This window comes from Brachycentrus maculatus, unplaced genomic scaffold, assembly GCF_059751285.1.
Source record: "Brachycentrus maculatus isolate JH-2025_06_01 unplaced genomic scaffold, ASM5975128v1 h1tg000168l, whole genome shotgun sequence".
NCBI lineage: Eukaryota > Metazoa > Arthropoda > Insecta > Trichoptera > Brachycentridae > Brachycentrus > Brachycentrus maculatus.
The window spans coordinates 69,154-94,919 of record NW_028280921.1 but is presented as its reverse complement, the minus strand read 5'-3'; the positions used below and the strand labels follow the sequence as shown (position 1 = coordinate 94,919).

General features: G+C 34.9%; 1 protein-coding gene across 1 annotated transcript in view; it reads right to left on the bottom strand.

Annotated features, from left to right (window-relative positions):
* Apoltp (Apolipoprotein lipid transfer particle) overlaps positions 1-25,766 on the bottom strand; it is a 92,050-nt gene that overhangs the window by 38,875 nt on the left and 27,409 nt on the right. The window contains exons 21-40 of the mRNA XM_088261860.1: positions 23,500-23,679; positions 21,959-22,229; positions 21,073-21,191; positions 20,161-20,334; positions 16,152-16,328; positions 15,075-15,278; positions 13,750-13,935; positions 11,997-12,166; positions 11,322-11,536; positions 10,170-10,332; positions 9,561-9,666; positions 8,746-8,865; positions 7,910-8,014; positions 7,464-7,575; positions 6,068-6,333; positions 5,138-5,335; positions 3,847-4,029; positions 2,339-2,437; positions 1,448-1,600; positions 140-346 (exon numbers count right to left, since the gene is read on the bottom strand). Of these exons, the coding sequence (XP_088117986.1) occupies positions 140-346; positions 1,448-1,600; positions 2,339-2,437; positions 3,847-4,029; positions 5,138-5,335; positions 6,068-6,333; positions 7,464-7,575; positions 7,910-8,014; positions 8,746-8,865; positions 9,561-9,666; positions 10,170-10,332; positions 11,322-11,536; positions 11,997-12,166; positions 13,750-13,935; positions 15,075-15,278; positions 16,152-16,328; positions 20,161-20,334; positions 21,073-21,191; positions 21,959-22,229; positions 23,500-23,679 (3,408 nt within the window). The remainder of the gene's footprint in view (positions 1-139; positions 347-1,447; positions 1,601-2,338; positions 2,438-3,846; positions 4,030-5,137; positions 5,336-6,067; positions 6,334-7,463; positions 7,576-7,909; positions 8,015-8,745; positions 8,866-9,560; positions 9,667-10,169; positions 10,333-11,321; positions 11,537-11,996; positions 12,167-13,749; positions 13,936-15,074; positions 15,279-16,151; positions 16,329-20,160; positions 20,335-21,072; positions 21,192-21,958; positions 22,230-23,499; positions 23,680-25,766) is intronic.

Here is a 25,766-nt window from a genome sequence, read left to right as displayed (position 1 = left end):
ACCACAGTCTTACGCTCCACATGTCCAAACCATCTTAACTTGCCATACTTAATTTGATATATAATGCTCATCTTAGCCTTGCATTCTTTCTTTCTTTCACCATTTGTGATTATAAAAAATCTTTAAAAATAAAAGTTACCTCGATCTGTCCTTTGGCTGCTAGTTGGCAGGAAGGAAGGTGGATGTCTGCAGAAACCACGGTGATAGCTTCGTCAAGGTGGATGATCAGCTTGCTGTTGAGGAATCGGATAGCTTCCAGTTGGCTGACCACTTCAACACCCCCAGTCTTGATGGAGTATGCCTGATTATCACCAACTTCTTGCTCGTAGAATGCCCTCAATGAGTTCTATCAAATTACACAGTGAGTAAAATTAAATGAGTATTGTGTATACACAAGATTTTCGTCAAATCCTTGCCCATAAATCTTAAGTTTGAACACACCGAAAATGTTCTCAATAAAACATAAACTAAAATAATATTTTCAGGCATCTCCTAGTATTTAATAAAAGAACAATTATTTAGTTTTTTTCCACATATAAATATATTTCATAAAAATATATTCAAACAAAATTGTTTGAACAGTGACCGGGTTCTGTCACTACCAACATCATCAGACTGGCTAGACAAAATTCTATGTTATATACACAACAAAGCAGGGTTTCAAAACCAGTTTTATCTGACAAAATCAATTTGAATTGAGTGTATAATATAATAATAATAATAATAAAACCCTTATCCGCACCCCAATGGTGCATAGGGCACTGTGTCATATAAACGCAGTGTTATCTTGATCGTTTACACATGAAGGAAGGGTGATCAGCCCTCCGCTTCAGGTACCAGTCCATGGTAATATTGAATAAATATTACAGTGAAAAAATCACTTATATTTATTTTACCCCCCTTGGGAATCGAACCCGGGACCTCCAGAACGGTAGCCCAGCGTGCTGACCACTACGGAGGCGGAGTGTATAATAATGAAACCCATAGTCACAAATGTTGCTAAGAAAAGCCGATTTAATTAGCTACGCCATGTACTTTTCATGGCTCTCGAGAGCCGCCTAAGGCTTGTCCCTTTTACAAGGCTTCAGGTCCGCCGCTTATGATGTCCACTGCTAACAATCCGTCTGCAGTTCTCGAAAAGAAAATTCGTCGGTGCAGGAAATCATCACCAAACAACTTGAAACAGGACTACCCGAACACTGCTCGGGTTTGTCAACAAAAACAAATACATAAATACATTTGGCTTGGGCAAATCAATATCACCAAGTTGGAATACGATTTGCCCGAGCAGCACTCAGACTCAACAATACAACACAAACTCCTTGCCCAAGTCAGGCGAGGGATAAACTGGCAACTAAATGTTGATTCTGACGAAGGGAAAGGTGCCTAATATAAGAGAAGGGAGAATCAAGAGATTTTACTAGTATTTGTTAAAATTTCTTATTACCTCTACCCAGTTAGATCCATTTCCATACAATAATATCATTGTAGCATTGAATTTCTCCTTTTCAATCATCTCAATGGTCTGTTGTAGCTTAATGTATTTAAACTGTTTGAATGGGGTTTCCAAAGACAACTGGTTAGTCATTGTTGAAAAGTCCTAAAACGTAAAGTTATAGCATCATCAAAACAATCTTCTTCTCCTAACCCTCATCCGTACCAAAAGGTGAATAGGGTACTGCATCGAATCGGCGCAGTGTTACATTGATCGTTTATCACAAGCCAAAGTGATTGGTACTGCGCTTCAGGTACTAGAGCAGGGTGATAAAATATAATATTTCTATTTTTTCATTAATTGATTCGGCAGTCACTTTGCGGTAAAATCTATTCATTTTTAATTTAAGTTTCACGTAGAAAAAACCACTATTTCTTTAAATCTAATAATAAAACAGCTCCTATCCCTTCTCTTTCAACATCCCGAGGATCCAACTCTAAAATTTAGAATTATCTACACATATGGTATTTGAAAATGATGTGGAATGGATCAAAATATGTGTCATAATAATTTTTAAGAAATAGTGGTATTTACTAAGTAAAACTTAAATTACATATACTTTAATTTATTTTGGCCCTCTGGGAATTAAAACTGGGACCTCCAACATGGCAGTCAAATGCGTTAACCAATAAACTACAGAGGCAGATAATAAACAGCATTGGTCAAGCATTGTCATTGTCAAGTTGGCAATTTTTGATATTTTTTAGAGTATCTTAGCCAATTTATTCTGATGAAATTGAATACACATCAACCTTATCAACATGACTTTAAAATATACATCATTGACCATTTACACAAGGCTGAACATAAACTAAACTAGAATAAGTTTTTAAAATATTTTACCTCTAGAACAAACTTGTCTTTCAATGTGATGGCTGTCAAATTGGGTAAATTCAAGTTGGCCAATATTCTGAAAATCTCTTGTCGATTTTCACCTTCATTCTGGAAAAAAAACTCTAATTAGTTTTAACATTAAACACTAAAAGTATGGCTACTATCAAAATTACCAAGTACATACTTAAATACAGTAATATTAAATACATAAATACAGTAATTCGCATAACAAGCAAAAAAATGTGTAGAAGTTACTGCCTTAATGAGCGATAATTGTATGAGTTACAGAGAAAGGGCAAGTCCTTTTTTCACGACATTCACTTGTGAATTTCATGCCAGTGAAAACAAAAAAAATTATTAAAAAAAAAACAATTGTTGAAATATTTTTTTTAAATATATATAAATTTTTTAAACTCCTTTCCTTTCAATAATTCCTTTCTTTCAAAACAGTATATTTCATACAAAACTAACTTTTTTCAATACAAAAACGGCGTTTTAAGAACAAAATAAATTACGTCAAATGTTACTTGGGTTTGAAATAGTATATTGGGTCTGATACAAAAAATAGCCAAAGTATTTCTAGATATTATTATGAAGATTGTCTGTACTCGATGATTCTCTAGTTCTTTGGACAGGTTGCGCGTGACAACGAGGATAGCTTGGAACAACTAGTTGTGATGATCGGTAGCCTGGAAGATCCCCCACACGATGAACCGATCAAATTAAGGCAGCAGCAGGTACCTCAGTGTTTGGAGCGCTACGTGCAGCACAGTCAAGGGATAACTGGAGAAGAGTCATTACTTATGCAAGGGTCACAACCCTCAGCGATGAGGAATAAGACGGGGAAGAAGGAGAATTATGAAGATTACAAAAAGCATGGAGTTGGCATCAGTAGCTACGGTGATCTATATGGTGAGACTCAGAAACAAATAAACAAGGCTGCAGTTATATCCGGATGCCTCAGAAACTCGGTGTGGAGGAACAAACACATGAGAATAGAAAGTAACATAAAAATATACAAAGCATGTGTTTGACCAATAGCCACTTATGGGATTGAGGCAAGAGCAGATACTTCCGGAACAAAATCTCGACTTCGAACCTCCGAGATGGAGACTCTCCGATCCATAACCGGAAATACATTGCGAGACCGAGTAAGAAATACCGACATCCGGAGCATGTGTAAGACGGAGGATATCATGAGGTGGGGACAACAACAAAGGCGATACTGGAATGAACATATAAACAGAATGTCAGAAGACAGACTTCCACGGATCGCCCTTCAAGGTAACCCTGAAGGACGCAGACCCCCAGGCAGACCTCCGAAAAGATGGAAAGACAGCTGGGGGTCAACATCCCAAGAGCAACATGCGGAGGCACAAACAGATTCCTAGGATCTTCAAAATGAAGAAGAAGAAGAAGACAAAAGCATGGATCTGTTTACCAAGTTATATAATGAAACATAGTTTTAGGGGGATTTCAAATCCGTCTTTTGGGTCCAGATATGCTAAAGAACTTACCTTTCTAAGTTGGCCATCAAATTTTACAGTGGGATAGTAAAGAGTATCTACTTCTGCGTATATGTCTGTAGAGAAATCTTCTATGAGCTGGTCTCTTCCTTTTTTGACTATCCCCAAGTATTTTTCTTCAATGATCTTTAGCAGACCTTTGCCATTGTCTCGGATTAAAATAGCAACACCGATCTAAAATGGAAATGCCAAATTAACTTGGAGAAACAACATGAATAAAAATCGTAATTTATACAATATATAAACAGATAAAAATAAAAATATCACGCTGCTTCACCGCAGGGGTAGGCAGAGTAAATAGAATGTCACACCTGTCTGTCTTTGCACACAATCTTCGTCTTTTCTACATTCATGCATCTCTTCATGCATACACGTAGATTATTCTAAGAAATACAAATGTAAACATTTGTTTGCTCAAAATCTTCAATCTTCTTAAGTCTGAAATTTTGACACAACATTGCATTGCACAAGTTTTTAAGTACCTGTGACAGGTGGAAATATGTTTTCTGACAGCAATGGCAGCGCCATCTGTTGAACTTAATAACAACACACGAAGTAATAAAGATTTTACATGGCGGACAGATGCTGCCACTTAGCATTAAATTTCAGTATTGTTTCATGGATTTTTGATATTTTCATTGCTACTCAAGCGTTGTGAAATGAAACATATTAGAAGTATGTGCTTTATTTTTTCTTCATTTTTTACTTAGCTAGATTGAGCCACAGAAATGAATACAGCTTCTTATTCTAATCCTTATCCACACCCAATGGTGCATAGTGCACTGCATCGTAATGACGCAGTATTATATTGATCTTTACTTATAGGAAGGCAAGGTGATCACTCCTGCGCTTCAGGGACCAGTCTAGGGTAATATTTTATAAATATTAGAGTGTAAAATATTTTATTTATTGTTTCGGCATTGACTTTGTGGTAAGACATGTTACAATGATTAAAGAAAACACTTTGTTTTTTACCACTTGAGTTTTATTATAGACTACATATTTCAGAAGTTAAACTTCCATCATTCAGGTCTGTATAATAATTTTAGTTATCACACAGACCTGAATGATGGAAGTTTAACTTCTGAAACATGTAGTCTATAATAAAACTCAAGTGGTAAAAAACGAAGTGTTTTCTTTAATCATTGTAGAGTGTAAAATCACTGATATTTATTCTCAACCCCCCCAAGGAATCGAACCTGTGACTCCAGCACGGTAGCTAGACACGCTAACCATTACACAACGAAGGGTACAGATTGTGTAAATACTCGTATTTTCTTACCTTGAGTTTAGAGAGTCGCATGGATACTTCAGAGTCCAGTCCTCCCTTGTAGATATTTTTAAACACAAGTCCATTTTCTTTGAATTCTTCAACGGGAGTGAATACTTTATAGAGGTACTGGAAGTCAGCTACGGAGTTGTAGTGCCAGATTCCAGTGAAACCAAGCACAAACTTTTCCCACTTTACTCTGAGATCAATCTGACAAGAAAATATTTATACTAAATCAAAATACAAATAGAATTTCAATTCATGACAGCCAAACAACCATACGGAACGGAAGGCCTGTTCTCCTGAGGAGTTTTAGGAGTTCCTGGTTTTCTCCCAGCAATGAACAAATGCTGAGATGTTCCTGATCGGGCCACACTAGTTTTTCATTCCTGTTCCCAACACAGATTAAAATAAAACATGTTCTGAGCTAGAAGAAACAAAAATCCAGTAATTGATAATTTTAACCCTTATCCGCACCCCAATGGTGCATAGGGCACTGCATCATATGAACGCAGTGTTATCTTGATCGTAAACACATGAAGGAAAGGTGATCAGCCCTTCACTTCAGGTACCAGTCCAGGGTAATATGTATTGAATAAATATTAGAGTGAAAAAATCACTTATATTTATTTGACCCCCCTTGAGAATCAGACCCGGGAACTCCAGTACGGTAGCCGAGTCGGTATTACACTACGGAGGCAGACATAATAAGCAAGGTAATTAAAAAATGCAATTCCCATCTAAAAAAAAACAACAACAAATAAGAATGAAGAAAAGAAGAAAGAAGAAAACATGAAAGTTTGTGAATTGATTGGTCCAAATGGAAACCAAGAGATTTTGTACCAGACCTGAGAATTGGTGGTAGATTTTCAGAGGATCCACATCAAGCGTAGCAAATCCAGATTTTTTTAACAAAAATTTGGGACGTTGGATTAAAAATACCTCTTCCGAGTTTCTTTTGGCTGTGAACATGGAATCCTGCAGGAAGTCGATGGGCAGGGCTATGTGCGCGAACACGTGGAACTCCTTGAAGGAGTCCAGGCGGAGCAGCAGCTCTGCCCCTGCAGTCATGTTGGGGGTCTCCAGCATGGCCACCATGTGGCGCTCCGTGTCCAGGAGGCCCAGCCTCCCGGAAACCAGCGTCTGAACCGGCAGCGGAGTGGTCACGTTGAACACGAGCATGTTGTTGGTGATGCGACGAATATGACCTGGAATTGTGGATAAATTTAATTTATTTATTGTTTGGCATGCATTTTGTGGTAAGTCATGATTGAATTGTGAATGAAAACATTTGTTTTTACCACTCGAGTATTAAATTTATTTTTAACGACTAGTTTTGAAAGCTTTGAGAATAGGTGTCTGCGAAGAATTTTAGGCATGTGGTACTTTGACTTTATTCAAATTTCAACTGTCCCACCGCATTTCAAGATCTGATACAGAAGCGTCTAGGCTTTCTGACAGAACTTTTCTTGCAAAGCAATTTTTTAAAACTAAGTTGCGAAATTTATTGAAAATGTGAAAAAAACAAACAACAAGTTAGTGACTTAAATAAATCATTCTTGTTGCAAATTCTACATTACTCCTATTTTATTATGTGCCCGTGAAACATAGCACCTTACAAGGGCCTAGAGCAGCCGTGTATTTAGCTTTGAGAATAGGTGTCTGAGAGGAATTTTAGGCGTGCGGTGGTTTGACTTTGTGAGGAATGAAGAGATAAGGCGTAGGACGTAGCAAATATTGGTCACAACTGTCGGCAAGAAAAGGCGATTCAGTTGGCTAGGTCATATACTCCGCATGCCTCCCGAGAGCCCCCATCAAGCTTGCCATCTCAAGGCATCAGGTTCGCGCCCCCCAGGATGACTACTCCTGACAATACGTTGGCAGTTCTTGTTCTGAACTTCGGGATGCGGACCTGACTTGGGGAGATGCAAGTAAGCTGGCGGCTGACAGAGAAGCCTAGAGACAGTTTGTGAACTCCATAGGCTCCACATAGAGAGCGGATATGGTACAAGAAGAAGTTTGGAAAGCTACAGTTGCTTTCATCAACAGTTGAATAGCAGCCTTAACAAGCAAAAAAATTCAAGTGTACATAGAGGTGAGTAGGGTTTTAAATAGAGGGAGGGGGAGATTAAGAAACGGAATTTTTTGTAAAAGTAAACATAGCTAATAAAAGTGACGTATTTTGAAACTAATTAAAATTAATAATTTGCTTTTTCAAAATTCATTACCATTATTATCTATGTTTACTTTTAGATAAAATCCCTTTCCGCAAACCCTCCTCTCTATTTATTATTAATCAAAATCTGTAATGCAAAGGAAGTCACATATGTTTACTAACCATCAACTGTGATTGTGTACACCTTCTCTTCCAAATCCAGATGTGTGAGACCTTGAACATCTCTCTTTTGGCTGAACATAAATTTTGTCACGAGAAGTCCAGTTCTGTAACCCTAAAATATGAAGAAAAAAACCAATTTGGATGTAAATACGCCTTTAGAACATAGATTCCTAAACTTTTACGCCCCGAGATACACTTTTTTATTATTTATAGATTTGGCGTTTAATTTTAGCACTCATTAAATTAAACTACTAACATAATTATAAATATTATGTGAAAAATATCAACAGTGATATAGAAGAAAGTCAATTGGGGTGGTATGGGCGCATAGGGCGTAGAGAACCTCAATATGTGAAAGCCAGGCGATCGCCGTGGAACTTCCTCGAAAGACATCTAGAGGAAGACCTCTAGATGACTTTCGATTTAAATAAGATTTTCATACTTACTGTAAAGGGTGACTTCAAACCGACCCTTCCAGAAATGTTATGAGCCGTTGCAGTCTTATCAAGTTTCCAAGAAGAATTGAGCATCATAAGCCCATCATTATTGTACTGTAACAAAAAAATACATCATAATCCTTGAACCATTGTTCGAAAATAGTTTCACCTAGAAATTCCAGGAGGAACAATCTATGCAAATTTTGTTATGGCTGAGCTCGCTGTTGTGAGTTTTTTTCTTCAGGATCTGCAAAGACAAGATAATTGGATACCTTTACACTCTTCTTCTAACTCTTATCCACAACCAATGGTGCATAGGGCACTGCATTGTATATAAACAGCATAAAAGTGATCATTAAATACATGAAAGAAAGGTGATCTGCCCTGCGGTTCAGGTAAAAGTCATGGATAATATCAAATAAATATATTTATTTTGACCTCCTTGAGAATCGAACCCAGGGCCGGAATAATGCAGTTAATAAGTGCTGTCTCCCTTCCACACAGCTGTGGCTTGCAAAAATAAATAAAATATCTTGGAAAAACATAAATAACATATGATGACATGGACCGTTCATCCATTGGATCAGATATCGACGGATTTAACCTAGATCAGGGGAATACTTATGAAAATAATGAAGACCATCCGTTTTGAATGTTTAAAAACAAAAAAATGGCAAAGTAATCCTCAAAACTTTTTTTATAGATTACAAAAAATGTGAATCAAATTGTTTGAATAATTATCAAGTTGTCGAGTGGAACAATGTTTTAAGGGGATTTTAGGAATCGGCAAAAAACTATGTATGTATTCTGAGATCTTGTGTGTGTTTTATAAGTTCGTAGTTTACCTCAAAACTCAGTAGTGTATCGGCACTCTTTCTCCAGATGTGGTGATGTCTGGCAATAGCCGCTACAGTTGGAATAGCGACCATTGTTGAATTCATCAAGGCATTTATTTCACCAAAAGCCTAAAAGCATATTTTTTTTTGAGTATGGATAAATAACTCTAAATTGCTGAAAACAAGGAAGGAAAAATTTTGGTAAGGAGTTGAAGAATGAGAGGAAGAGAGACCATGAAAAATGATGTGATGGGCAGTTAGGGTTTTAAGGATAGATAGAATAGCAGTCATCAATTTGGTGAATTTCTTACTTGAAGAGGTTATTCTTTCCACAGTCTGGCCGCTGGGCCAGTGCAAGAACTACTGATGAATTATATGCTTTGACGAGGAATGGAAAGCATTCTCTCTCTTTAAGGAGCATAACTGGCAAAAGTCTATGAGATAGAACAAGGAACACCAGGATAAGAGAAATAAGCGAGATCGAAGATATCGTTAGGTAGGGAAGGCAACGAAGAAGACAATGGTATGCGGGTGTGAGGATAACTGAACTATCCAGACTCCTCCACATTGCACTGCACTGCCAACCCCAAAGTAGACGACTCCCGTCAGACCACCAAGGACATGGATTGATAGCTGGGAATCGACATCATAGGAGGCTAATCCTTCTTAAAACTAGGCCACAAGTCCACTTGGACACTAGGTCAAGAAGAAGAGGAAGACATAAAGACTTCCACAAGATATTTATGGTTGGTAATAATAAAATAAAGTTTGAGAGGGATATTCTAAAGCTATTTAGGAGGGGCATTATTAAAAACCGTAATTACCTCATTGGTCTTCAGCATGTAGTTTCCTTGTAGACCGAATACCAATCTTTCCCTTTCCCAGGTCATATTTCCGCCAATAGACTGGAAATTGTCTACATAACGCCAACTGTAATTAAATACTTGTTCATAATCTTCAATGCAAATAATGATTGTGGAATTTTCAGCGGTGGATTTAATGGACTTCGGACCTCATTTTCTTTATATGATAATAATAATTATTACGCATGTTTTTTAATGATTTTTTGATAGGTATTCATTAAATGGGTTATTGAATATTTATTGAATGGGTTTTTGCATGTACTTTGTAGCAAATTTTATAAAACTTCATAAAATAAAACCAGAACCTTGTTTTTACACATTTTTATTTTTGTAATAAAAGCTCCACGCCTTTATCCATTCTCACTTAGTTAGCTAGTTAGCTACTTACCTAACTATACATTTTTCACAGTTTTAGATTGAGCACATGTCCATCCTTGAAGATGACAAGGTTCTTGTGGAATCCGATTGGAGAAAAGTACCAAAAATAAATGTGGTTAAATACAATGTTCTAGTTTTATTTAATAAAGGATTATCAAATTATCAGTTGAAGAATAATAATGCTGAACCTACATCAAATTGAAGCTGGTGTCTCTCCAACCTGGGAACGGAGTATCCATGTCAGAGAGAATGGCATATACTGTTTCATGTTCCATCTCGGAGAAGATCTTCACTCTCCAGATGATGTTGTCATCAGGAGACCAGCCGAGCTTCACGAGCCATTGGCAGAGCCAATCTGAAACCAAATAGAACAAACATACAACATAAGTAGACCATTAAAAAAAACAGCAATTCTTGGACTGTTAAAGGGTGATAAATTCTAAAGAAAAGTTCATCAACAAGCTATCAAAATGACTTTACAATAGTACAATTGAATATCAGACAATTCCAACAGAACTTCAAATGGGAACAAAATATTTCAATAATCTTCTTACATTTTAGATTAAAAAAATACTTTAAAATTCTATATATTAATTTGATGCATGTTAATAAAAAAAATACACACACGCACACACAAAATAAAAAATACTTTTATACCACTCATAAGTATAAACAATAAAAAGTACCTCTCTAAGCACAAAACCCTAGGCTCTTTATTGGAGAGAACAGCAAAACTAATATTAAGATTTAATTATTGCTCAAATTCAAAATGTCTAATAAATGAATGAAATTATAATATTTTTTTGTAACTTTATTAATTTAAAAAAAAATATATCCAATCATGCAAACATCCAAATAAAAGGGTCTCTGCTAAATTCACTGATGCTACAGAAAGATAACATGATTCAAAGGCATGGCCCAGGTGACATTGTGAATGATAGAAGGATCTAAAAACTGAGGATGTGGAGAAAAGACCAAGATAGTCTACAAAGACGATAAGTTGGGATGGACCCAGGAAGACGAAGAAGATGTAACATATGGTTTTAACATGTATAGTTTGTGTTATGTCCTGCCCATTGGGCAGGATATATTGCAAGACAGGACCCCACAAGATGAACCCCAAAATTGTTATGATGGAGACCTTGGGAGAACAAAAGAGGTGTCGGAAGACCCCAAAAGAGGTGGTCTGACGACATAGTTGCTGTGGGTGGTAGAAACTGGCTGGAAGCAGCAACCGACTGGAGGAAATGGAAAGAAGGGGAAGAGGCCGATTGATCCTGAAGACAGAGGGCTCATGAAGAAGAAGAAGTTTGTGTTAATATGCTTAGTTCAAAGTTTATTTACCTTTAAATAAGAAGTCGAATTCTCCATTGATGAGTCGTCCTGGATAGAAGAGTAGGAAGGATCCACCATAGTTCAGAGACGCCTTGTTTAGCAACTCTACTGCAACACTGACTTTCTGGTTGGGATCACGATTCGCGTCCCAGTTGATATCTGCATTTAGTCTTTTCACATTCGGCCGATTGATCTTAGAGTATGTTATATGAATGTCCCTCAAACTGAAAAAAAAATCATTATGTACTCTTCTAAAAGACCTTCTACAGCTAAGCCTCAATATAACAGACCTCTATTATATCTTAATATAACATGTATCAATTGAAGTGTTACCGCATGTAAATAATTTTTCATGATAATCACAAATTATGTTTCAAAACTTTAAAAGTACAAACAGAACTTGTACAGTGTAACGAGTTTGATTAATATCTGTCACCAATAGATGTCTCTACTGAAATTCTAGTGATTCAAGCACAATTTTTAAAAATTGGATAATATATATAAAACTTCCAAGAATTTGAGTAGTATGGTTGTCAATCATAGGTAGAATTGGTGAATGTTACATGTGTGTAAAGTGATCACCAAGCCTATGATGGTCGTGACCCCTGTAAATGCCCAGACTTCCATATTCTTCTTCATCTATGTTGATATGTAAAAAAAATTATACAAGTAGAAATATCTTACTGATCAAGGTGTATGTCAGCCTGTATACTGGAGTCATTGTATATGTCAGCTGCTAGGCTGACACTGTATGACTTGGACTGGATATCTAGCTGTCCGTAGCAAGTGATGTTCTTCTCAGAGTTGAGGACATAGCGTCCAACAAGGCTGTAGTGGTCGGAATTTTGTTCTCCCTTAAATAATAATAACATAATTATAAATATATCCTGCATACATTGTTGTCCGCCTCCGTATGTAATGGTCAGCACGCTCGACTACCATACTGGAGGTCCCGGGTTCGATTCCCAGGGGGGGGGGGGGGGGTCAAATAAACATTAGTGATTTTTTCACTGTAATATTTATTCAATATAACCCTGGACTGGTACCTGAAGCAGACGGCTGATCACCTTTCCTTCATGTGTTAATAATTAAGATAACACTGCGTTTATATGATGTAGTGCCCTATGCACCATAGGGTGCGGATAAGGGTTTGAATGAAAATGACATTGTATACAGCAAATTTTTTTAAATTGATTCGGCAGTCATATCTTTCCATTTTTAATTTAAATTTGACTTGGTAAACAATAATAATTCTTAAAATCTATCCGAAAAAAGATACTGCTTCTACCTCCTCTTCGTTCTTCAACTCGACAAAATTTAGACTTCACCATTCGATTTTAAGTGGATTTAAACTATCTGAATTTTATAACAGCTACACGCAAGAAGCAAATCATGCAAATATTTCAGAAAAATGCTTAGGCAGGGCGCTACGCTTATTGCACGCGGCGAATGAGCGTCTGAAGCACGGGTGGCCAACCCGTGCTTCAGACGTATGCCATGTATGAAGAATATATTTTTAAACCAGTGATATATAATATTTGTGATACACGGTTTGATGCATCAACAAAATTTATGCCCTCAAGTATTCTATGAGCCAAGTTATGCATGTTGTTATAAAAACAGTGAAAAATATCCAGTCGCACGCTCTTCAGCATTACCAATTTAACGTAATCTTAAAAAATCTCGAAAACCAGTTAAAAAGTACAATTTTAGAAGTATATTAAAAAAAAAATAAGTAAGCGAAGAGAAACTCAAATCTCAAACTGAGTGGCCATTTATTAATTGGTTTGTATTAAAATAAAAATTTACAACATTTTGAGTGTGTCCAAATACTTGTTCACAAAATCTGGATTATCTCCAATTACAGGAGTTATTTTAATTATAAGCTTAAATAATAAAAATGAAAATGATATTTTCTGGCGTTTCTCATGTGTGTGATTATAATCCAGGATTTGGACCTCACATACCAATACAAGAGTTTCTGCTTAACAAAAAGCTTGTTTACATCTCACCAATAGATGTCTCTAGTGAAGTTCTAGTGATTCAAGAACAAGGTTTCTAAATTGGTTCATATATATAGAACTTCCAAGAATTTGAGTAGTGTGGTTGTCAATAATGGGTAGAATTGGTGAATGTTACACGTGTGTAAAGTGATCACTTAAACCAGCCTATGACGGTCGTCAGCTCCGTAAATGCCCAGACTTCCATATTCTTCTTCATCTTTGATGAGACGTCAAAAATAATTACCATGATTTTACTTATCTGATTATCTCCGCATTCAAATTATTTATAATATATGCTTGCAAAAAATCAATAAGTATGAAATTCGTATGCGGCCCTTGGGAAAATTTTAGGTCATCGATGTGGCCCGGGTGCTATTTGGGTTGGCCAAACCTAGTCTAAAGGATACAAAATACACAAAAAATTGTGTAAGTACCTTGATGTTGAGGTTGAGTTGTTTATTGTCTTGAGTATATTTGGCATCCAGAGCTACTTCGGGAAACGTGGAGCTGGATATAACAGCCTTCAGCCTCCGAGAAGCTATGAGAGATGTACTAAGTTCTTGGTAAAGTGCCATTACACTTGCGTCCGTACCAGTAAACCAAACACCTTGTAAAGATATCTAAAATAAAAAGTACAGTTAAGAGGGTACCCGCAAACAAACAATTCATCAAGCGATTGGCTACGCGAAGGGCCAGACGTGTCTCCATGCACATTTAAAAATTATATTAGAATTGGATTTTTTTTGGAACTGGCAAAAAACGTTAGCTATAAAATCCCTATTTGAATAATCCCTGTTTGTTTATTTTTGTTTATTTGTTTATTTATTTATTTCATTTCAAAGATACATAGATACATTCATAGATACATATTTATTTCATAGATACATACTATATGTATTGTTTGAATAATCCCTGTACTTTAAAGCTAAAATATACCCACTATCAAACTCAAAGTGGAATTTACTTTTAAAACCACATAAGTACGACATTTCAAACTACTTAGTGTATTTTGCCAGTTTATAGAACATTGAGAACTTTATGAAATGCGTCATTAAGTAAAAATTTCATATTTTCGAGTTAATATTTTTTGTCAGTTTACCTACGATATATTCTTTACATGATATTTTTATCCAAATTCTTTTTCATATATGTTGAGATGTTGATATAAGTAGAGTATGTGTTGTCGATTCTGCTAGTATGCTACAATATATTCTTTATGTGTCGCCTACTTTCAAAATCCGCCAGATCCAAGTCGATATTCCAAAAAATGCAAAATTCTTTGGGTAACATTTATGTTTAAAATATTTGTCTATCTTTAGATTAAATATTATGAAATAGAGAATTTTAAAATATTTTTTTTTTTTTTTCAGTATTAAAAAAAAAATACGAAACACAAACCGATAATGACGTCATCTTAATTTTTGACCTATCCCCGCTCTCTGATTGGTTGATATGGGTCAGATGGCAAGTTCCATGAATATAGCGGAATTTGAAATATAACGCTGTTTTAAAGTATTTTTTAACAGGGTTATCAAGTATATAACCCACAATTGGCATTCTGATATTTATTTCAAAATCTTATAAAATTGGATCTGGTGGATTTTTAAAGTAGGTGACACGTATGATACTGTTATCCATATTCTTTTTCATCCATGTTGAGATGTAAATAAATATTGAGTATGTGTTTGTCAATTCTGTGTTGGAAAATTGTCTGCAAATCATTGAACAGAAAGGATAATATAAAAGAGTGTGGTCTTACATCATATTCGTTGGTCCTCTTTTCGTGTAGCTTTAGGTTGATCACCATCGGCGTCATTGCTGGAAAGGTAGCATTGAGTCCAGCGTCTATATACAATACCACACCGGGTGGAGCATAAAGTCTACCAGCAACATTCACTAATCCACCAACGCTTGTACCTTTGTCGTACATCACGGTAGTGTTCATTGTAGATAGGGAACCATCCTGAAATAATTTGATGAAACACTCATATGTACATTTGTCATTAGAATCCTAACTGTCCATCAAACCTCCTCCCTTAGTTTTTCCCTATACCTCCTTCCCTAAACTTCCTTTTTCCTTTGCCATCCTTACTATGATCAATTAGTAATTTAATTTTTTTTAATGTTTAAGTACCTACTCTCTACCTTCTGATTGCAAACAGCTATTTATGGTATCAAACGTTTTGACCAATATCACAAGTCGCTCACTCCTTTCAAGAATGTCATAAATAAAAAATCGTCAATTTTCAGTTGTGCATGTTTTCGGAATGCCCAGAAAATGTACTTTATCCCAGCAAAAGAAGCATATTTCAATTTTCATATTTACCCGCTACAGGGCAGAAAGTGTTGTTTTTGCATTTTGAAGAAAATGTATTGGTTAATTTTTTTTTAAATAAACTAAATATTTTTCAAATGGTAAAAAAACCTTCAGATTTTACCTAAAAAGATCTGTTGCACTGTAAAAACTTCAATAATTGGCTTGATATTTATTTTTCATACTTTGTATTATATTTTTAAACTTTAAAAACGTTCTCCTGAAAAATCAAGTTTTTTGATTTTTGACGTTGTTGAAAGGAGTGAGCGAAGTCTGTTTTTAATTAATTGGAAGATACGCTTACGTTCTTAGACATAAACGTAAACACTGTATAAAAAGTTTGTATATTCCTTTGACCTCCCCCCGGGAATGAACACGGGACCTCCAATACGGTAGCCAAGGGTACTGATTATTACACTACGGAGGCGGACAAAATATAAATTAAGTAAAGTTAGTATCAAAGCAACTCCCAAAGCTAATATAAATTGTTGTCGACTTTTTGTAAATATAATTTGAACAAACCTCTTCATATTTGAATGCCACATCAAGATATGGTTTTAGCACTATCATATGGTGATTCATCCTATAGCCATTGAATGTCCTATGGCGGGAGAATGCGTAGTGGAACTTGGTGTTGCTGGCTATGGTTTCCCTGGAGGAACTGAAGTTCGTGTTGCTTTCCACATGGTGTACCGTCCCCTAAAACAATCGCAAGCAAAATTTGATGATTTTCACTCAATATTTTAAAACATTTGATGTTTTAACATGTTTTTAACATTAACATTATTGTCATGCTCTGTATACTCTCCACCAATAACCTAGTTAGGTTATGGGTGGGGGGGTGAACCACTCTCATTAATTCCTGTCCTTTCCTTCTTCTTCCTGCAAAATCTATTTTTTATACCATACCCTTTACCCTTTTACTCCCTTCCTCACACACACCACTTTATTTTATTTTATTTTAATCTACTGATGCTTTTGACCGTTATTATAACATAAATCGGTAGTGTAAAGGCAAAGGGGTATTTCTGTCTCAGACTTGTGAAATTAAATGTTTTGTTCGGATGGCATATATACATATCTTAATAAAACTTAATAAGTATTGCAACTACAGCTTTATCCTTTTGATAAATTATGGAATACACTATTTTAGACATTTTGTGGAACAAACTTGGAAAATGAAAAATTTGACAGATATCCCTCTTTGCCATTACACTATCGAAATGTGTAATTGTGTAATTGGCTTTTTTAAACTATTTTTTATTATAAACTATTACTAAATGTAAAGCTGTACAATTCTCGAATAAATAATTTTTTTTTTAAAAAAAATAGTGCATTGAACCAAATTTTATGTTTTAACTAAAATTTTATGTGTTTTGATATTGAAATTTTTATTAACCAACTAGTTTCGGCAACAACCTGTTGCCCTCTTCAGGGTTTCATTTATTACTAAATGTAAAGCTGTACAATTCTCGAATAAATAATTTTTTTTTTAAAAAAAATAGTGCATTGAACCAAATTTTATGTTTTAACTAAAATTTTATGTGTTTTGATATTGAAATTTTTATTAACCAACTAGTTTCGGCAACAACCTGTTGCCCTCTTCAGGGTTTCATTTATTACTAAATGAAACCCTGAAGAGGGCAACAGGTTGTTGCCGAAACTAGTTGGTTAATAAAAATGTGAGTGGATCAGAACACAAAGTATTTTTATTTCTCGAAATAATATATAAAATTTTATGTTTTTAACATAATGTTTTGACCAGAATTCGATGTTTTCAGCTCAATGTTTTTAGCTAAATTTTCTTTTTCATGGGTTTATAAAGTTACAGAGAATGTGTTTAATATTCTTGCAAAAAATTGATCGTTCTCAAGCTTTATCAGTGCAGGTCAAAACAAATATCAATCTCAAAATATACTACTATTCCAAGAAGATTAATAAAAGAAAAGCTTCGAGTAAGTAGCTTTTTCTACTTACTCAAATATATGTATTTATAAAATGAACAAAGATTTTCAGGTGTTATATTTTAATTCAATGAAGTATTTACTAGGCATTGCCGTGTTAACATTGGTTAGTTAATGTAGACCATGGGTGGCCAACCTTTTCAGCAGCCGGGCCGAATTTTAGAAATGAGATTTCCTACCGGGCCGTAAAACAAAATTTCTTTTATTATTCAAAGCAAACGAGAAATTTGTAAATCAATTGTTTTTGAAGATAAAACAAAAAAGAGATTCAAATACATTTATTAGATTAGAGTTGGGTAATATTAAAAATTATAATAAAAAATAAACAAAATAAAATAAATTTTATTGAGAAGTCTGATTTTGTTCGTCAGAATTGTTTCATTGATAAGGATTCATTTTTTTTTGTTTTTTTTTTGACATCTCATCAAAGATGAAGAAGAATATGGAAGTCTGGGCATTTATGCGGCTGACGACCGTCATAGGCTGGTTTAAGTGATCACTTTACACACGTGTAACATTCACCAATTCCACCCATTATTGACAACCAAACTACTCAAATTCTTGGAAGTTCTATATATATGAACCAATTTAGAAACCTTGTTCCTGAATCACTAGAACTTCACTAGAGACATCTATTGGTGAGATGTAAAGAAGCTTTTTACTAAGCAGAAACTCTTATATTAGTATGTGAGGTCCGAATCCTTGATTATAATCACACACATGAGAAACGCCAGAAAATACCATTTTCATTTTTATTATTTAAGCTTATAATTTGACCAGATAATTTATTTACAACATTTTGAGTGTGTCCAAATACTTGTTCACAAAATCTGGATTACAGGAGTTATTTTCATATTATTTTTGACATCTCATCAAAGATGAAGAAGAATATGGAAGTCTGGGCATTTACGGGGCTGACGACCGTCATAGGTTGGTTTAAGTGATCACTTTACACACGTGTAACACGATAATAATGCCCAGACTTCCATATTCTTCTTCATCTTTGATGAGATGTCAAAAATAATATGAAAATAACTCCTGTAATCCAGATTTTGTGAACAAGTATTTGGACACACTCAAAATGTTGTAGATAAGGATTCATGTTGTTGCTTCGCGCAAACATTTTTCCAAATGCTTCAAATCAAACAATTTTGTCACGGGTTGTGATTGTTTGTTAACACGTATATTGGTATATAGAAGAAATTGTCACGATAGTGAGATACTTTCATATATCGCTCACTCCTTTCAAGAATGTCATAAATCAAAAAACGACAATTTTCAGTTGTGCATGTTTTCAGAATGCCCAGAAAATGTACTATATCCCAGCAAAAGAGGCATATTTTTAACTTAATATTTACCCGCTATAGGGCAGAAAATGTTGTTTTTGCATTTTGAAGAAAATGTATTGTTTAATTATTTTTATAAATAAATTAAATATTTTTCAAATGTAGAAAAAACCTTCAGGTTTTACCTAAAAAGATCTGTTGCACAGTAAAAAGTTCAATAAGTGGCTTAATGTTTATTTTTAATACATTGTGTTATATTTTTAAACTTTAAAATCGTTCTCCTGAAAAATCAAGTATTTTGATTTATGACGTTCTTGAAAGGAGTGAGCGATATGGGATATGATACGAACTACGCACGATGGAATGTTCTTTTGGTGGTTTTATGAACACTCAAAGAAAAAAATGTGTGATATGCTCTGCGGGCCACAAGAAGACACCCATGATGTAGACAATAAAAAAATATATGCAGACTCTAAAACAGATGTTTCAACCTAAGAAATAAGTTGAAAAAGGTATAAAAAAAATAAAATTAAGGATCATTATTTTGATAACAAATGACTGATTTAATAAAAAATGATAAAGTTTTTAAATAGAATAGAAGATCACATATTCAGTGCTGCAAATATTAAATATAACCCGGGATAACTTGAAATTCATACCAATTAGTCATGAAATTCAAGGTTATAAATATTATATCATCAAATTAAAAAACAAGTGAATGTTACACGTGTGTAAAGTGATCACTTAAACCAGCCTATGACGGTCGTCAGCCCCGTAAATGCCCAGACTTCCATATTCTTCTTCATCTTTGATGAGATGTCAAAAATAATATGAAAATAACTCCTGTAATCCAGATTTTGTGAACAAGTATTTGGACACACTCAAAATGTTGTAAATAAATTATCTGGTCAAATTATAAGCTTAATAATAAAAATGAAAATGGTATTTTCTGGCGTTTCTCATGTGTGTGATTATAATCCAGGATTCGGATCTCACATACTAATATAAGAGTTTCTGCTTAGTAAAAAGCTTCTTTACATCTCACCAATAGATGTCTCTAGTGAAGTTCTAGTGGTTCAAGAACAAGGTTTCTAAATTGGTTCATATATATAGAACTTCCGAGAATTTGAGTAGTGTGGTTGTCAATAATGGGTAGAATTGGTGAATGTTACACGTGTGTAAAGTGATCACTTCTTCATCTTTGATGAGATGTCAAAAAAATTATGAAAAACAAGCTAGTTGAGGTTCAGATATAATTTAAAATATAAATGAAAATCTTACCATATACTTAGTGACGATAAAGAAGTTGAGATGTGGATAGGAAGAGAAGTCGAGACCAAGTTCTCCGTGGAAGTCCATTCTTTCTCCTAACTCTCTGTTGCTTATAAGGGCATCAATTTTTATAGATTCTCTCTTGTAATCGAGGAATTGGTAGTCCAGACGAAGTTTTGCTCCCTTAAAAATACATAGTAAATTCATAGTATAAAATTGAACGTTTCTTTGTAACTAAAAACTAGAATTTTCAGATTCTAGACAATTTTTAGGCCACAAAATTTTACGAAAATCAAGCATTCAAAGTTTTAATTGGAGTTTTATACAATGGTCAAGTAAGTTAACACATATTTTTTTACATATTTTGTACATTTGAAAGGCCAAATTTCAACACACCATCATAGAAAAATGGGTTTATCAAGTCATCAATAAATAAATGACAATTTTTATTGACTCAGCATTAACTTTGTGGAATAAAATGATGACTTAAATATACAAATAAAACATTTATGTAACATTGCTTTCTTGAGATCATATCGCTCACTCCTTTCAAGAATATCATAAATCAAAAAACTTGATTTTTCAGGAGAACGTTTTCAAAGTATAAAAATAATGCACTGTATTAATAATAAATATCAAGCCACTTACTGAACTTTTTACTGTGCAACAGATCTTTTTAGGTAAAACCTGAAGGTTTTTTCTACATTTGAACAATACATTTTCTTCAAAAACAACACTTTCTGCCCTGTAGCGGGTAAATATTAAGTTAAAAATATACCTCTTTTGCTGGGATATAGTACATTTTCGGGGCATTCCGAAAACATGCACAACTGAAAATTGTCGATTTTTGATTTATGACGTTCTTGAAAGGAGTGAGTGATATATTTACACAATATTTAAATATTATAATTCAATTTTTACCTTGCTTGGGCCATTCCATGTTATATAACCAATCAGCCTGCTTGCAAGACGTTTTGTTTGGAACTCCATAGAGACATCGCACTGAGAGACACCTTTCTTCTGTGCCATTCGTAATGTACCTATTCAAAAACATACAAACTTAACAATGATACTAATAAACAAATTTAGTAAAAAGTAAGAGTGTCAGAAATGACTCTAAGGAGCATATCTGGCAAGAGTATAGAATAAAAAACACCAGGAAGAGAGAAATATGCGAGATTGAAGATGTCGTTAGGTGGGGAAGGCAACGAAGCAGTCAATGGGATGCGCATGTGAGGAGAATGAAACCATCCAGTCTCTTCCACATTGTATTGCACAGCTAACCCAAGGTAGATGACTCCCGCGCAGACCAACAAAGAGATGGATTGACAGCTGGGAATCGACATCGCAGGAGGCTATTTCTTCTTAAAAACAGGCCACAAGGCCCACACTAAGAAGAAGATGAAAAGTAAAAAGCAAAGCCTCCGTAGTTTAGTAATTAATGTTCAGCTACCACACCAGGGCTCCAGGGTTCGATTTATACGAGGGTCAGAACCCTGGGTATAACAAACATCAATATTATGGTAAAGGAAAGGCAATTGAGAGAGTATGGGCATGTAGGATGCAGAGAATCTGATCATATTGTGAACCAGGCAATTGCCATGGATCTTTCTCGAAAGACATCTAGAGGAAGACCAAAGAATTCATGAATGCTGCAGAAAAAAAACATGATTCGAAGGCATGACCTAGGTGACGTTGCCAATGACAGAAAGACCTACAACCTGAGGATGAAGAGGGCTGAACAGAACAGTCTACAAAGATAAGTTGGGATGGAGCCAGGAAGAAGAAGATTATTATATAAACTTACCAGCTAGTTCAGTGATGCGTTCTCCGTTAACTGCTACGTATAAACGTGGAATCAATATAAAACCATTCTTTTGATCTTGCTTGGTCAGGGACATGACTGCGTCGAAGTGCTTTTGGCCATCGATGTCCAGCATGCACTCTATGTGCTTGTTGTCGGGGAGGTTCTTGTAGGCCGCCAACGCCTTCAGGAAATGGTTGGAAGAGTGGTAGGCCAGAACCGCATTGCCAGAGTTGGAGAAAGAGCTGACGCTGGCGTTGAACATGCGTTTTGTCTGGAATAGAATAGAATGGTGGACAAACTTATTAGACAAAGAGCTAAATATATACTTAACTTTCTTTTTTCTTGAGAGCCTAATCTGTATGCAATTTTTCTTCATTTATTTTTCTTTAAACCCTTATCCGCACCCGATGGTGTGTAGGGTACTTCATCATATAAACACAGTATTATCTTGATCGTTAGTTAAAACATTAAGGAAAGGTGATCAGCTCTCCGCTTCAGGTACAAGTCCAGGGTAATATTGAATATACATTTTTGATCCCCCCCGGGAATCGAACCCGGGACCACCGGCACGGTAGCCGAGCGTGCTGACCATTACACCACAGAGGTGGACGATTCTATGCAATTCTTGTACACCTTAATTATAATTTGAAATTTTCATTGAATTACAGGTACACTCAATAAAAAATGATTTCACATTTAATAAGGATTTTATTAATTGATCTTTTGAAAGTAAGAACTTATTGCGAATTATGTGCTGTCATCTCTTCTAAAAGTTTGATCAATTCAGGTTTGTGTATCGTTATTCTTAGCATATTTATAGGTATTTATAGGTACCTATCAATAAGACGATTTCTCAGTTTGTTTTTTAAATGAGATTTATGCTTGAAAAAGATTTTTCAGGCGTATTTTTTATAAACAAGCAAAAAAATCACAACGTTTCTTGTCATAAAATATTGTCAGGTATGAAACCTGACAAAAATTTGTCAGTGTATCCGGTACGCATTAAATATTTTTGGAACAGATATCTTTTCTCGTGTGCGTAGGTCATACGGGTTAGCGCGGAATGGTGAAGAAAAACTACGCATATCACGTACGTTCGTATGTGTAGGGCGGTTAATTGAGGTACAGGGTTTAAAATAACACAATGTAGACTTTGTAAGATATAATAAATCTTGCGTCTCTCTCTAGTCTCAATCTTGCGGATTGGTCTGTAGTAACAGATGACATCTCTTTCCCCATTCTCGCCTATTTTCGGAAGTGCTCTTCAGCTCCTCATACGTCGAGCAACCCATATATTCGTGTGAGTCGCTTAGGTATTTGCGGCGTGGGCGTCCTCTGGCGTTTATTCTCTTGATCGTCCCCTCTATTATTTGGTGCAGGAAACCCTCTTGTCTTAGCACGTGGCTAAGACAAGAGGGAGCTAAGATTAATTACACAAAATTTCTATTCCGAATGGAAATCTTGTGTAATTAATGAAATAAAATAATAGTGAAATAAAACTAGTGAAAAAGAGATTACAAAATAATAAATGTGAAACGTACCTTTGAGCCAGGTGTATCAAACTCGAATCCCATGATGGACGCAGTTTTGTTGGATTCAAGCGTGTAGAGGAAAGAATAAATGTTGGCACTGGGGTCTACCTTCTCTAAAGACAGCAGGTAACTCGCTGGTCCAGCCATTAAGAAATATGGAGCATCGTGTACAGTAGTCAGATTCGGGAACTAAAATCAACAGGGTGGTTTATTTTTATTTTTATTTTATAAAAATTAATTAATACAATTGCAATAAATTATTATAATTAAATTTATTTGCAAGACATTCCTACTTTTAACATATTATCTTTATAATTTATTATTAGATTAAAACCAATATTTCTAGCTTTTCCATTTTTTTATAAAAAAGTGGAAAAGCTAAAAATATTGGTTTTAATCTAATAATAAATTAAAAATGCAATTCCATCACGAAGTGTCAGTGGATAATATAAATCTATTATTATCTTTATCTTTACATAACCTTGATCTTTACTTACATGAAGGCAAGGTGATCACTCCTGCGCTTCAATGACCAGTACAGGGTAATATTAAATAAATATTAGAGCGTAAAATCACTAATACTTATTTTTACCGCTCGCCCACCTGGGAATCGAACCCGGGACCTCAAACACGGTAGTTAAACACGCCAACCATTACACCACTGAGGCGGCCTCTAATATTTATTTAATATTACCCTGGACTGGTCCCCGAAACGCAGTAGTGATCACCTTGCCTTCATGTAAGTAATGATGAAGATAACACTGCATCAATACGATGCAGTGCCTTATGCTGCATTGGGTGCGGATAAAGGTTACAGGATATTAAGCTGTACTTCTCCAAAAAATGGATAAAGCTCTTGTTCTCGGAGAGGGATACAATAAGAGGGAGAGAGATCAAACTCGTAACACATTATGCGTGAGTTCACAATAGCCATCTATGGTGGGATGAGGAAAGCTTTTGTTACGAGTTTGATCAATTTATATATATCTAGAAGTTTCAAAAATTTGAGTAGTGTGGTTGTCAATCATGGGTAGAATTGGTTAATGCTTCACGTGTGTAAAGTGATCACTAAACCAAGCCTATGGCAGTCGTAAGCCCTGTAAACGCCCAGACTTCGGTATTCTCCTTCATCTTTATCGAAATGTCTAAAAGTAATGTAAAAAATTACCATATTTTGAATATTTAAAGCACTAACTTTGTGGATCATTATAATTTATTTATTGAACGGCTAATGCCTTTTACATAATACATATATACAGTATCTAATATAAAAATACACTAAAAGAGAAACAAAAAGTCTTAACATAAAATAATAATAAAATAACAAATAGTAAGCACTGGTAAATACACGTCTCCTTCACACACTATCAGCGAGCTGTGAGAGAGAGTGAAACACAACATTTAAATGCATCCATTATAACATGGAGATGAAATGCTGAGAAAGCCTTCAAGGTGGATAACAATATATTAAATAATCTATACTTTCAAAAGCATTGGCTAACAGGCAAAGCCGCGGAATCGGAGAGAACATGGCATAGTTTGCATTATGTACAAATACTGCAATTATAGATTTTTGCCTAGTACCTCTTCGACGCACGCTAAGCTTTATTTGATTCAGGAGATCAGAGCTGTCCAAAAACTTGTTAAGAATTTTAAATAACAGGACCAAATCAGTAATTACCCCTCTATCACTCTTTTTATATTCAATATATTGATATTGACTGTTTCTTTGATACATTATAATATTATGTATGTCTGTTTAGTAATAAAACAAAACATGAAGAGGGCAACAGGTTGTTGCCAAAACTAGTTGGTTTATATAAAAAAAAGTGAGTGGATCAAAAAACAAAGTTATTTTATTACTCCAAATAAGTATTTGGACACACTCAAAATGTTGCAAATAAGTATATCAGCCTATGACGGTCGTCAGCCCCGTAAATGCCCAGACTTCCATATTTTTCTTCATCTTTGATGAGATGTCAAAAATAATAAGTATATCAGTCATAACACTCTAAAAGCCCTTAATAATCATTACGCCACCCAGTAATATTTTGTTTACAAGGAATTAATAAAAGTTTTTGTATTCATTTTTAAATCAAACACAGATTTTTTGAGTCTAGAATTTATATATGTATGTAGATAAAATTGTAATTTTAAAATTATTAATGAACAAACTAACCTTACGAGTATATCTTCACCACTGCTAAATATATCTATATAGACTATTATTGCACATCATCTCTCTCTATGTAAACGCTTGCATGATGCGTTATTGA